Below are 12,274 nucleotides of genomic sequence, written 5' to 3' on the forward strand. Positions count from 1 at the left end.
ACACCTTCACCGACGTGCTTATTGACTGGCGATGTGCGCAAGTCTATGGTTTAATGTCAGAAAGCGGAGAATAATTTGATGATTTCAGGCCTCATGCAAGCATAGTTTTTATTTTGTATTGTATTGCACTTGTCAATTGATACTTGGCATAGTAACTGAAAGTGCATTTACAGTGTAAGTTTGGCTTTTTAATTTTGGCTTTTTGTTCATGCAACAAATCGAGACAATTATGTTGATATACTATTTTTTAATAAATTAAATGTATCCTTTAATGCTGTTTGTGATAAGATTTCTCAAGAATCAGGCAAAACCAAATAAACTGGACAGTTTTATTTTGACACGGGTAAAACCAATGTTAACATAAAATCTGATCTAAAATGCTACCTTTTTGCCAATTTGTTGATGGTCACAAATGAAGTGCAGAGGGAACAAATTAAGCACTGAAATTAAAATACCCCTTGTTAGAAAAGATCACGGGTGAAGGGCAAAATACAAAAGTTTAAAAAAAGGCTTCATCAAGTGATCAAGCTTAGCAATAATGTACATACATTATTAGGATTATGTTTACAAAAAATAAAAATAAAAACTCCCATGTTTTTAGTCATGATGCCTGCTCTGGTTCAAGTATATTAACCCTTCTGTTAAGTTCTCATCACTTCTCTGTCATCATATCTTCAACCATTTAGCAATGAAAAAAATAAAATAAAAATACATCCAAAAACAAAATGCAGAAAAACCACATTTTATATCCTACCATACATATAGACTGTATAAATACATACATAAATATACTTTACATACAACAGCCAAAACTTTGAAAAGGGGAGGTGAGAGGAGGATGATGGTAGTGTGTATGGTTGCCCTTCTGCTCGGCGCATCGTCAGGTGCGGGATGACACCTGCTCTGTCGATTGCGCTCAGTTGCCCCAGTATGGGGAGCTGCCATAGTTGGACTTGTTGACCTGGGTCTTCTGCTGCATGGTGCTGGACTGGCTTCTCTGGCTCGGCCCACCCTGCACGAGCAAGCACATAATTAGACAAGTGAGTTTACAAGCCTTGGCTGAGATCATTATTCATGATGAGGGTGAAAGATTACGGTCTTGACACATTTGTATTTGCAATCATGTTGATATGAAATAATACATTCCTGGGCAAAAAAAATGGGCCAAGCCCAAAATGGCAAAACATAAAACTTTTAACAGTCTCCACAAAAAAATCATTGGTCAGTAAATTAGCAAGAATTAAACATGCACTGCTGGGGCACTTCTGTGCCACCATTTGCTCATTAACTTTTGCTGCAATGAACTGTTTGGGAAAAATCTGGAAACAGGGAAATTCACTTATATAGTCTTGTATGCAAAGGTCCAATCATTATAAAATCTTTGATATAAAATTCAAACTAACACGTCTGGGTGTACACAATTTTATCTTCTGGGATGTTTTTTTTTTTTCTTAAACGGTAAGTCTTTAGTTCAAAGTTCTATTAACAAGCTCATAAATGGAACCAGGAGTGATAGAGCAGGGCGAGATCTACAGTATGCAGTGTTGGGAGTCCCAAGGTAAAGAAGAGAAAATCTGCTCCAAAAAAGCCAAATATCATGCAGGGGTTGCTGTGAGAAACCACATGGCTGGTCTGTGACAGGCATCCCTATTTCTCCATCAGCTATTAAGAGAATAGGTCAACGCATTGAAACAGGTGATGTTGCCAGAAAGAAAGGATCTGGCGGGCCCAAAGCCTCTTCATGCAGGGATGACCACCTGCTGAAATTTACAGTTCTCAAAAACAGGAAAAAAGCCTACAAAAACTGTCAGCAGAATTCAAGACCTCAGAAAACATGAATCTTTTGAGAAGAACAATAACCAGAAGGTCATCTAATGCAGGTTTTGTGTCTAGAAGATGTGTTAAAAAGTCATTGCTGTCTCAGAAAAACAAAGTCAGAATAAGGTTTCTGGCAGAATATGGTTCTGAGTGGTTCAGTAGAGTTGTGTGGAGTGATGAATCACGATTTGAGTTGCATGGTGATGCTCCAGAAACTCTGGTGAGAAATACAATAGTGAATGCATCTCTACCACAGTGAAGCATGGAGGAAGAGGTGTCATGGTGTGGGGAGCCTTTTCAGCTGCTGGTACTGATGAGCTGTTCACTGTGAAAATCAAATGAATGCTTTGGAGTAAAGGAGAATATTGCAGAAAGGCTTGCTTCCCACAATAAAAAAGTTGATTTCTAAAGAGGAATGCTCAGATGTTATTTTTCAACAAGACAATGCTCCTGCCCACACTGCAAAGACCACAAAGAAGTGGCTTGAGAACAAGTCCATCAGTCTCATGTTTTGTCCTGGTCAGAGTCCAGATTTGAACCGGAAACGCCTTTAACATTGACTCTTCTTTCTGTAAAAAGCTGTCTGCAAGTTTACCCACAAGGCTTAAAAACTCTCCCATACCAAGTTACTTTATCTATTTGTTCAATTCTTGCTAATTTCCTGACCAATGACTTGTGATTAAGACCACTGAAAGCTTAATGTTTTGTCATTTTGAAATTTTGGCGATATTTGCTTCCTTGGAATTGTTTTCAGGGGCATTTTTTCCCTTTATGATGGCATATCTTTTTCTAACATTAAACACGCAATATGTTTTCTAGTTATGACAAAGGCCTTGTAAGAATATAATAAAATATTAAACAATTTTAAAAAAGGAATTCAGGTTAATTTCAGATCCTGGCTCCGATACAACTGAACAAAATTAAAGTATAAATTAATTGCAAATTTTCAAATCAAAACTATTCACAACAGATGCCAAATTGTCGTTATTATCAACAAGATTTAAAGTTATCTGAATTAAAAACCTGAATGAACAGTAAAAATTTAAATTACCTAAAACTTTCAATAAAAAATAAATAAAAAACCACACCAATAATTCAAACTTGATGTGAATAAGTTGAGATGCATAGTTTCATTTGAAATGTTTTTCATGCAGACTGAAAAAATAGGTATGGAGTGAGAATAATTATGAGAGAGACTGACCTGTCCATCTTGGGTGAGGTGATGGTGGAGCAGCTGTGAGTGGGGCTGCTGGTGGGGCGGCAGAATGTGAAGGAATGGAGCGGGAGCGTAACCGGGAGCTGCACCGGTGGTCAAAGGTCCCGTGCCACCCAGAGCTGAGGGGAGGTTGAAGGGAGGAGGCGTGCCAGCATGGAAACCCTGCTTATCGAACGACTGCAGGAGAAAAACGGTGATAGTCATTATATATATACACATTATTATATGACATTAAAAATATTAGAATCTACAGGAAGAGGATTGGTTATTTGGATGGAGGGTGTAGAGGAAGGCAAGTTTTACCTGAGTCTTATTGTAAACAGTTCCACTGATGTCTGGCACCCCAGAATTGCTAGACGTCACAGAGATACCTGAAATGCAAGATTTAAATTTTTACATTTAAATGTTTATTTAGAAGACAAGGTGAATTAATCAAAATCATGTTATCCTAAGATTGTAAAGAAATAGAAAATGGAAATTATTTCATTATTTCTCACCCTAATATTGCTTCAAACCCTCCCTTCCCCTTGGATGAGTAAATGATAAAAATTTTCATATTTCGGTACTATTCCTTTAAGATGAATTAAACGCATAAAAGCTTCTGAACTGAAGATGGAGATGTTTGCTTGTACCTTTTCCTGGGCCAGTGGCAACAGATTTGGCCTGTGTTTGAGAGGAGTTACTGTAGCCTTTACTGTACTCAGTTCCTGCGGGGCCTTGCGTCAGGTCATCGTACCCTTGAAAGAAACAATACTTTGAACAAACTCACAGCTGAGTATACAACATTTCATATAAATTTTGCCGCATTTACTCTATGATTAAGCCAATATTTATGTGACAGCATAGTAAGCGTGAGTTGACCTGGTTAAGCTGTACTCACCTGAGCTGAAGGCATGCTGGCCATAGCCGCTGGGCTGCTGGAATGGAGTCGTGGGGTTGCTGAGCCCCATGCCATGCTGCTTGGCGGAGGCAGGTGGCACAAACATGGTGGGGCCATACTGGAACGCACTGGGCATGCCGGGCATTCCGGGGTAGTAGGGGAGGCCAGTGTAGCTGTATCCAGGAGGCAGAGCTGCATTTAGAAAGGTCTGCTGGGTGTTGTGGTGGCCCTGCGGCTGAGGCTGGCCCTGTCCTTGATTCTGAGCCTGCAGAGGCTGCGCTGTCTGTGGGGCGTGAGCTGCAGACAGACTGGTAGAGGGTGCTGGTGAGTTGGATTCACCTCGACCAAACTTTGTGACGTCACCTACAGTAAATGGAGAGAAAAGGATTAGAGAATCTGTTGTTTTACCAAAATACCAAGAGGTAGGGCTGGGTATCAATTTGGATTTCCTGATTCGATTCCGATTTACAAGCTCTTGATTAGATTCAAATTTGATTTGATTTCAATTAATTTGGGTTATATTCAGTTATAATGTTTTTGCTTACATATGAAAGCAAAATACTAATGTTTTATAAAGTATATACAGTTGAAGTCAGAAGTTTACATACACTTAGGTTGAAGTCATTAAAACTAATTTTTTTAACCACTCCACAGATTTAATATTAGCAAACTATAGATTTGGCAAGTCGTTTAGGACATCTACTTTGTGCATGATGAGTAATTTTTCCAACAGTTGTTTAGACAGACAGACTGTTTCACTTTTAATTGACTATATCACAATTCCAGTGGGTCAGAAGTTTACATACATTAAGTTAACTGTGCCTTTAAGCAGCTTGGAAAATTCCAGAAAATGATGTCAAGCCTTTAGGCAATTAGCCAATTAACTTCTGACAGGCTAATTGGTGCCAACTGGAGGTGTACCTGTGGATGTATTTTAAGGCCTACCTTCAAACTCAGTGCCTCTTTGCTTGACATCATGGGAAAAATCAAAAGAAATCAGTGAAGACCTCAGAAAAACATTTGTGGACCTCCACAAGTCTGGTTCATCCTTGGGAGCAATTTCCAAACGCCTGAAGGTACCACATCTGTATCATACCGCTCAGGAAGGAGACGCATTCTGTCTCCCCGAGATGAACGAAGTTTGGTGTGAAAAGTGCAAATCAATCCCAGAACAACAGCAAAGGACCTTGTGAAGATGCTAGAGGAAACAGGTAGACAAGTATATATATCCACAGTAAAACGAGTCCTATATCGACATAACCTGAAAGGCTGCTCAGCAAGGAAGAAGGCACTGCTCCAAAACCGCCATAAAAAGCCAGACTACTGTTTGCAAGTGCACATGGGGACAAAGATCTTACTTTTTGGAGACATTTTCACTGGTCTGATGAAACAAAAATTGAACTGTTTGGCCATAATGACCACTGATATGTTTGGAGGAAAAAGGGTGAGGCTTGCAAGCCGAAGAACACCATCCCAACCATGAAGCATGGGGGTGGCAGCATTATGTTGTGGGGGTGCTTTGCTGCAGGAGGGACTGGTTCACCTCACAAAATAGATGGCATCATGAAGGAAAATTATGTAGATATATTGAAGCAACATCTCAAGACATCAGCCAGGAAGTTAAAGCTCAGTCGCAAATGGGTCATCCAAATGGACAATGACCCCAAGCATACCTCCAAAGTTGTGGCAAAATGGTTTAAGGACAACAAAGTCAAGGTATTGGAGTGGCCATCACAAAGCCCTGACCTCAATCTGATAGAACATTTGTGGACAGAACTGAAAAAGCATGTGCGAGCAAGGAAGCCTACAAACCTGACTCAGTTACACCAGTTCTGTCTGGAGGAATGGGCCAAAATTCCAGCAAATTATTGTGAGAAGCTTGTGGAAGGCTACCCAAAACGTTTGACCCAAGTTAAACAATTTAAAGGCAATGCTACCAAATACTAACAAAGTGTATGTAAACTTCTGACCCACTGGGAATGTGATGAAAGAAATAAAAGATGAAATAAATCATTTTCATTCTCTGTTTTCTACAATTAAATGTCAGGAATTGTGAATTGTTTAAATGTATTTGGCTAAGGTGTATGTAAACTTCTGACTTCAACTGTATGTATGTATGTATATATATATATATATATATATATATATATATATATATATATATATATAAACTCAGCAAAAAAAGAAACGTCCCTTTTTCAAGACACTGTATTTTAAAGATAATTTTATAAAAATCCAAATAACTTTACAGATCTTTATTGTAAAGGGTTTAAACAATGTTTTCCATGCTTGTTCAATGAACCATAAACAATTAATGAACAATGCACCTGTGGAACGGTCGTTAAGACACTGACAGCTTACAGACGGTAGGCAATTAAGGTCACAGTTATAAAAACTTGGGACACTTAAGAGATCTTTCTACTGACTCTGAAAAACACCAAAAGAAAGATGCCCAGGGTCCCTGCTCATCTGCGTGAACATGCCTTTGGCATGCTGCATGGAGGCATGAGGACTGCAGATGTGGCCAGGGCAATAAATTGCAATGTCCGTACTGTGAGACACCTAAGACAGTGCTACAGGGAGACAGGAATGCTGATCGTCCTCACAGTGGTAGACCACATGTAACAACACCTGCACATGATCAGTACATCTGAATATCACACCTGCGGGACAGGTACAGGATGGCAACAACAACTGCTTGAGTTACACCAGGAATGCACAATCCCATCATCAGTGCTCAGACTGTCCGCAATAGGCTGAGAGAGGCTGGACTGAGGGCTTTTAGGCCTGTTGTAAGGCAGGTCCTTACCAGACATCACCGGCACACAGTGCTCTTCACTGATGAGTCGTGGTTTTGTCTCACCAGGGGTGATGGTCGGACTCACGTTTATCATCGAAGGAATGAGCGTTACACCGAGGCCTGTACTCTGGAGCAGGATCGATTTGGAGGTGGAGGGTCTGTCATGGTCTGGGGTGGTGTATCACAGCATCATCGGACTGAGCTTGTTGTCATTGCAGGCAATCTCAATGCTGTGTGTTACAGGGAAGACATCCTCCTCCCACATGTGGTACCCTTCCTGCAGGCTCATCCTGACATGACCCTCCAGCATGACAATGCCACCAGCCATACTGCTCGTTCTGTGTGTGATTTCCTGCAAGACAGGAATGTCAGGTGTTCTGCCATGGCCAGCGAAGAGCCCAGATCTTAATCCCATTGAGCACGTCTGGGACCTGTTGGATCGGAGGGTGAGGGCTAGGGCCAATGTCCGGGAACTTGCAAGTGCCTTGGTGGAAGAGTGGGGTAACATCTCACAGCAAGAACTGGCAAATCTGGTGCAGTCCATGAGGAGGAGATGCACTGCAGTACTTAATGCAGCTGGTGGCCACACCAGATACTGACTGTTACTTTTGATTTTGACCTACCTTTGTTCAGGGACACATTTCTGTTGTCACATGTCTGTGAAACTTGTTCAGTTTATGTCTTAGTTGTTGAATCTTTTTTTATGTTCATACAAATATTTACACGTTAAGTTTGCTGAAAATAAAAGCAGTTGAAAATGAGAGGACATTTTTTTTTTGCTGAGTTTATATACACAGTGCATTCATAAAGTATTCAGACCCCTTCACTTTTTTTTTTTTTTTTACATTTTGTGATGTTGCAGCCTTATGTTAAAATGCTTTAAAAAAAAATAAATAAATAAATAAAATTTCACATCAATCTATACCCCATAATGGCAAAGCAAAAACCAGATTTTTGACAACTTGAAATATCAGTTATGTTTCTATACTTTTATTGGAGTCCATCTGTGGCAAATTCAAGTCCTCGTGGTGGCATAGTGACTCGCCTCAATCCGGGTTTCGGAGGACGAATCTCAGTTGCCTCTGTGTCCGAGATAGTCAATCTGCACATCTTATCACGTGGCTTGTTGAGCGCATTACCATGGAGACCTAGCGCGTGGAGGCTTCACGCTATTCTCAGCGGCATCCACGCACAACTCACCATGTGCCCCACCGAGAGCGAGAACCACATTATAGCGACCACGAGGAAGTTAACCCAACGTGACTCTACCCATCCTAGCAACCTTGCCAACTGGTTGCTTAGGAAGCCTGACTTGAGTCACTCAGCACACCCTGGATAAAAAAACTTGGGACTCCAGGTGTGGTAGTCAGCGTCTTTACTTGCTGAGCTACCCAGGCCCCCCAAGTTTTTTTTTTTTATCTCCTTTTCTCCCAATTTGGAATGCCCAATTCCCACTACTTAGTGGTCCTTGTGGTGGGGCGGTTGCTCACCTCAATCCGGGTGGCGGAGGACAAGTCTCAGTTGCCTCCACTTCTGAGACCGCCAATCCGTGCATCTTATCACGTGGCTCGTTGTGCATGACACCGCAGAGACTCCGCATGTGGAGGCTCATGCTATCCTCCGCGATCCACGCACAATTTACCACGCGCCCCATTGAGAGCGAGAACGACCACGAGGAGGTTACCCCATGTGACTCTACCCTCCCTAGTAACCGGGCTAATTTGGTTGGAGCTGGCTGGAGTCACTCAGCACACCCTGAATTCGAACTTGTGACTCCAGGGGTGGTAGTCAGCGTCAATACTCGTTGAACTACCCAGCACCACATACATTTGCAAAGTTATTAAAAATCTGGTTTTTGCTTTGTCACTATGGGGTATGGATTGTAGATTGATGTGAAAAAAAATATAATTTAAAACATTTTAGCATAAGTTTGCAACATAACAAAATGTGAAAAAATGGGTCTGAATACTTTATGAATGCACTGTGTATGCTCACCGACCACTTTATTTAGGTACACCTGTACAACTACTTTTCCCATGTGATTATTTAATCAGCCAATCGTGTGGCAGCAGTGCAATGCATAAAATCATGCAGATACGGGTCAGGAGCTTCAGTTAATGTTCACATCAACCATCACAATGGGGAAAAAAATGTATCTCAGTGATTTTGACCGTGGCATGATTTTTTGTGCCAGATGGGCTGGTTTGAATATTGCTGTAACTGCTGATCTCCTTTGATTTTCACACACAACAGTCTCTAGAGTTTATTTATATAGTGCCAAAAACAAACATCCAGTGAGCAGCAGTTCTGTGAACAGAAAAGCCTTGTTGATGAGAGAGGCCAACGGAGAATGGCCAGACTGGTTCGAGCTGACAGAAAGGCTACGGTAATTCAGATAAACCCTCTGTACAATTGTAGTGAGTAGAATAGCATCTCAGAATGCACAACATGTCAAACCTTGAGGAGATGGGCTACAACAGTAGAAGACCATGTCGGGTTCCACTTCTGTCAGCCAAGAACAGAAATCTGAGGCTGCAGTGGGCATACCATCTGTGCACCTCAGCAGAAATCAAGATTCATCAAACCAGGTGATGTTTTTCCAATCGTCTACTGTCCAGGTTTGATGAGCCTGCGCCCACCGCAGCCTCAGTTTTCTGTTCTTGGCTGACAGAAGTGGAGCCCCACGTGGTCTTCTACTGGTCAGTTTTTCGACTTTGGGTCAGGTTAGTAATTAATGAAAATATAAATAGGCATGCCTAACTTATTTTGCGCACAAGCAAGACACGCTCGAACAGACAGGTTAGGGGCAGTTCACACAGACTGTGATTTTGCATGCATCTTTTTGTTTTTCAATTGTTTTCCAATCTAAACACATGCTAAATGGACGTCTTTGTCTGTTGCACCATGTCTTGCGCATAACCGGCACATTTTTAGACACTGTGTCATATTAAAAAGAACTTCAATTTTCAAAAACGCATTTCGAGATCCCCGTGTTCGGTTTCATTTGTTGCGCTACATCTAGCTTGTTTTTAGCGCAGGTGTCGCAAAGTTTCAGCGCTTCATAAACGGTAAGCTAATGTTTTTGTGCCTGAGGGGCCACCGTGCCTTGTTAAAACTGTGTATGTTTACTATAACGAATGTTGCCTACAATGCTTACATAAAATACAGCCTATTGTAACAATACATGCTTAGAGAAGAAATTATAAAGAGAGTAGGTGATTTCGGGTAGGGTCAGGTCAAGTTTCATTTAAAGGCCCGTGCAGACCTCTAAGTGGCAGGTCTATTAGGCTGCATTTTACATTTCAAGTCTGCTGTTTTCATACAAGTTTGCTTCTTGTCACACTGTTTATGTTCACTTTAAACATTTATGACTGTGTTTAAATTAATACCTCATCAAGAAGGGCCTTTATGCAGAATTTTGAAGTGTATGTTACTGTTTAGGCATGTATCGACTTTACCGCAAATCTGTGAGTGCTCTCAGACACCTGACAGTCAGTCAAACAGCACGTGGGTACTGAAATGAGGAAATCAAAAAATTATCTTTAAGATTCTAGTTATTTGTGTAGTTTCTATCTCTACTCTTTCCCTTTTGGCCTGTTAACAAGATCAACCAGTGTTTGTCTTGCGATTGGCTGGTCGATCGCGATCGATGCAATGAGCACCCCCGGCATTGACTAAAAGATCAACCTTTATGAATCAATATCAGATTTGTTCAAATAAAGATTGTGATTAGTTGGATTTTTTTTTTTTACCCAAGCCTAACAACATTATTTTCAGATAGGAGAATGGGTTGCATTAAAATATTGTGATTGTGCACACAATCTTGCACAAATTAAGATTTATAGAAGGGATCTGTGTTGCGAAGATGCCATAATTACGCTTGTAAAATTAAAATTACATTAAAATTGCCTGCATATTCTTGTGTAAAAACTATGTAAAACCTTACAACTGAGGCCCCAGATGCCAACCAATTCTTCGAGGAACATTGAAGTGATTAGCGCTTCCAATAACATTTTTAGAATTAAATGAATATTTTCCTGTTAATGGCATGTTTCTCTATATGAATCAAAGTTCACAGACCAATAAAAAGTAACCAAATCAATCAGCATTAACAGAGGTGTAGTACCTGAGTAAGGGTTGTTGGCAAGGCTCCCGTCTCTGCCAGACAGCGTAGCAGTTGGCCCTGGGAATGTGATTCCATAATAATCCTACAGTGATCAATGAATGTGAAAAGATTGCAGACTGAAAACACAACTGGCGATTAAATGTCATACAAATAATTAGTTTAAATCATTTTTTATTTAATTCTAGTTTTGTTCATGTCGCTGTTTAAGCATAGTATGCATACATCTTAAAATGAGTCATTTATTGACACTGTTGGTCACAATGATTATAGTTAACTCAAATAGTCATGATTACATTAAATAATTGTGATCAGGGCACTATGTAATAATTGCGACTGGCCTAGGCCAAGTGGATTCATATTTGGGTTTAATTATGAGAATTTGACTCACCATTGGTACTCTGGATTGGAGCATATGAAGGTCTTCATAGCCGTAAATCTGCTGTGGAACATAAACAACAGAGCATTATAGACGATAAATGTTGCAATATTCAGTATTATTCACATACTGCACAGACTCAGCACTCATACCGGGTGAGATTATGTATACACAGCAAAAAAAATAAATCTGCAATAACTCTTTATTCAGAAGCACACCAATTATAACAACATTCCATTATGCAATACACCATAAACAAAGGCAACACCATTAAAACACGCAACCCCAAACAAAATGGACAAAAAAAAACAAAAAAAAAAAATACTGATCCAGCTGCTTTCTAGAGGAGTGAAAGCTGATCTGTTTTGATTTAAGAGATGGGGTTCTTACTGGGTAGGTGGGCAGCAGACCCCCGGGTCCCATGATGTACTGGTTAGGTAACAGTGGAGGAACTCCTTGAGACAGATTAGGAGCTTTACCTAAAGACAGACAGACAAGATAGATCAGTGAATCTACAGGTCTACGTTTTCTAAGGGAGTTATGGATAGGGTGAAGTCTTCAATGCAAAAGTGGCTGATTAGCTTAAATAATACACATGAAAATGATAAGCACCTTTTCAGGTTGTTGTTTTTTTTTAAAGTTTTGAATAGATGCTTGAATGCACTTTGTACACATGTAGACAGGACAATTAAGGCTCCAGCGCGCTTCCTACAAAATCGAAGAACAAACAGGTGTGATGTAATTTAAAACTAAATCTGGCCAAAAATAAGGTGTTTTTGAGCTTGTTTCAGTGGTTCGTAACTGCTTGCCAGGGCAAACTTTCAGGAAAATTTCTACTGCCATTGGTCCACCTTGAGCTCCACCTACTTTGAGGCTGACAGCTAATTCCCATTCAGTCAGTTAAGACTGGTCAACATGAACACCGGCGTGCAGAGTTATTAGAGAGCTGGTGCAAACTTACCTACATCTGTATGATCGTTCGTGTAGAGACATTTTCCAAGAACATGTCATGCAATTTTTAAACTAATTAGTCTACTAAAGGAATCGAATCTTCTTAA

At 40.4% G+C, this 12,274-nt stretch overlaps 1 protein-coding gene across 5 annotated transcripts in view; it reads right to left on the reverse strand.

Annotated features, from left to right (window-relative positions):
• Positions 1 to 315: 315 nt before the first annotated feature.
• The window catches only part of ubap2a (ubiquitin associated protein 2a), a 50,844-nt gene continuing 38,885 nt past the window's right edge, over positions 316 to 12,274 (reverse strand). For 4 of the 5 annotated variants that reach the window (XM_051680295.1, XM_051680296.1, XM_051680297.1 and 1 more), the window contains 8 exons: positions 11,607 to 11,695; positions 11,229 to 11,279; positions 10,841 to 10,922; positions 3,915 to 4,277; positions 3,667 to 3,771; positions 3,338 to 3,405; positions 3,020 to 3,211; positions 316 to 1,012 (listed from right to left, as the gene is read on the reverse strand). In XM_051680295.1, the coding sequence (XP_051536255.1) occupies positions 917 to 1,012; positions 3,020 to 3,211; positions 3,338 to 3,405; positions 3,667 to 3,771; positions 3,915 to 4,277; positions 10,841 to 10,922; positions 11,229 to 11,279; positions 11,607 to 11,695 (1,046 nt within the window). In that variant the 3' untranslated portion in view covers positions 316 to 916. Of the gene's footprint in view, positions 1,013 to 3,019; positions 3,212 to 3,337; positions 3,406 to 3,666; positions 3,772 to 3,914; positions 4,278 to 10,172; positions 10,229 to 10,840; positions 10,923 to 11,228; positions 11,280 to 11,606; positions 11,696 to 12,274 lie in introns of those variants that run through there. The other variant, XM_051680299.1, reaches the window with a different exon arrangement.

This window comes from Myxocyprinus asiaticus, chromosome 40 (genome assembly GCF_019703515.2).
Source record: "Myxocyprinus asiaticus isolate MX2 ecotype Aquarium Trade chromosome 40, UBuf_Myxa_2, whole genome shotgun sequence".
NCBI lineage: Eukaryota > Metazoa > Chordata > Actinopteri > Cypriniformes > Catostomidae > Myxocyprinus > Myxocyprinus asiaticus.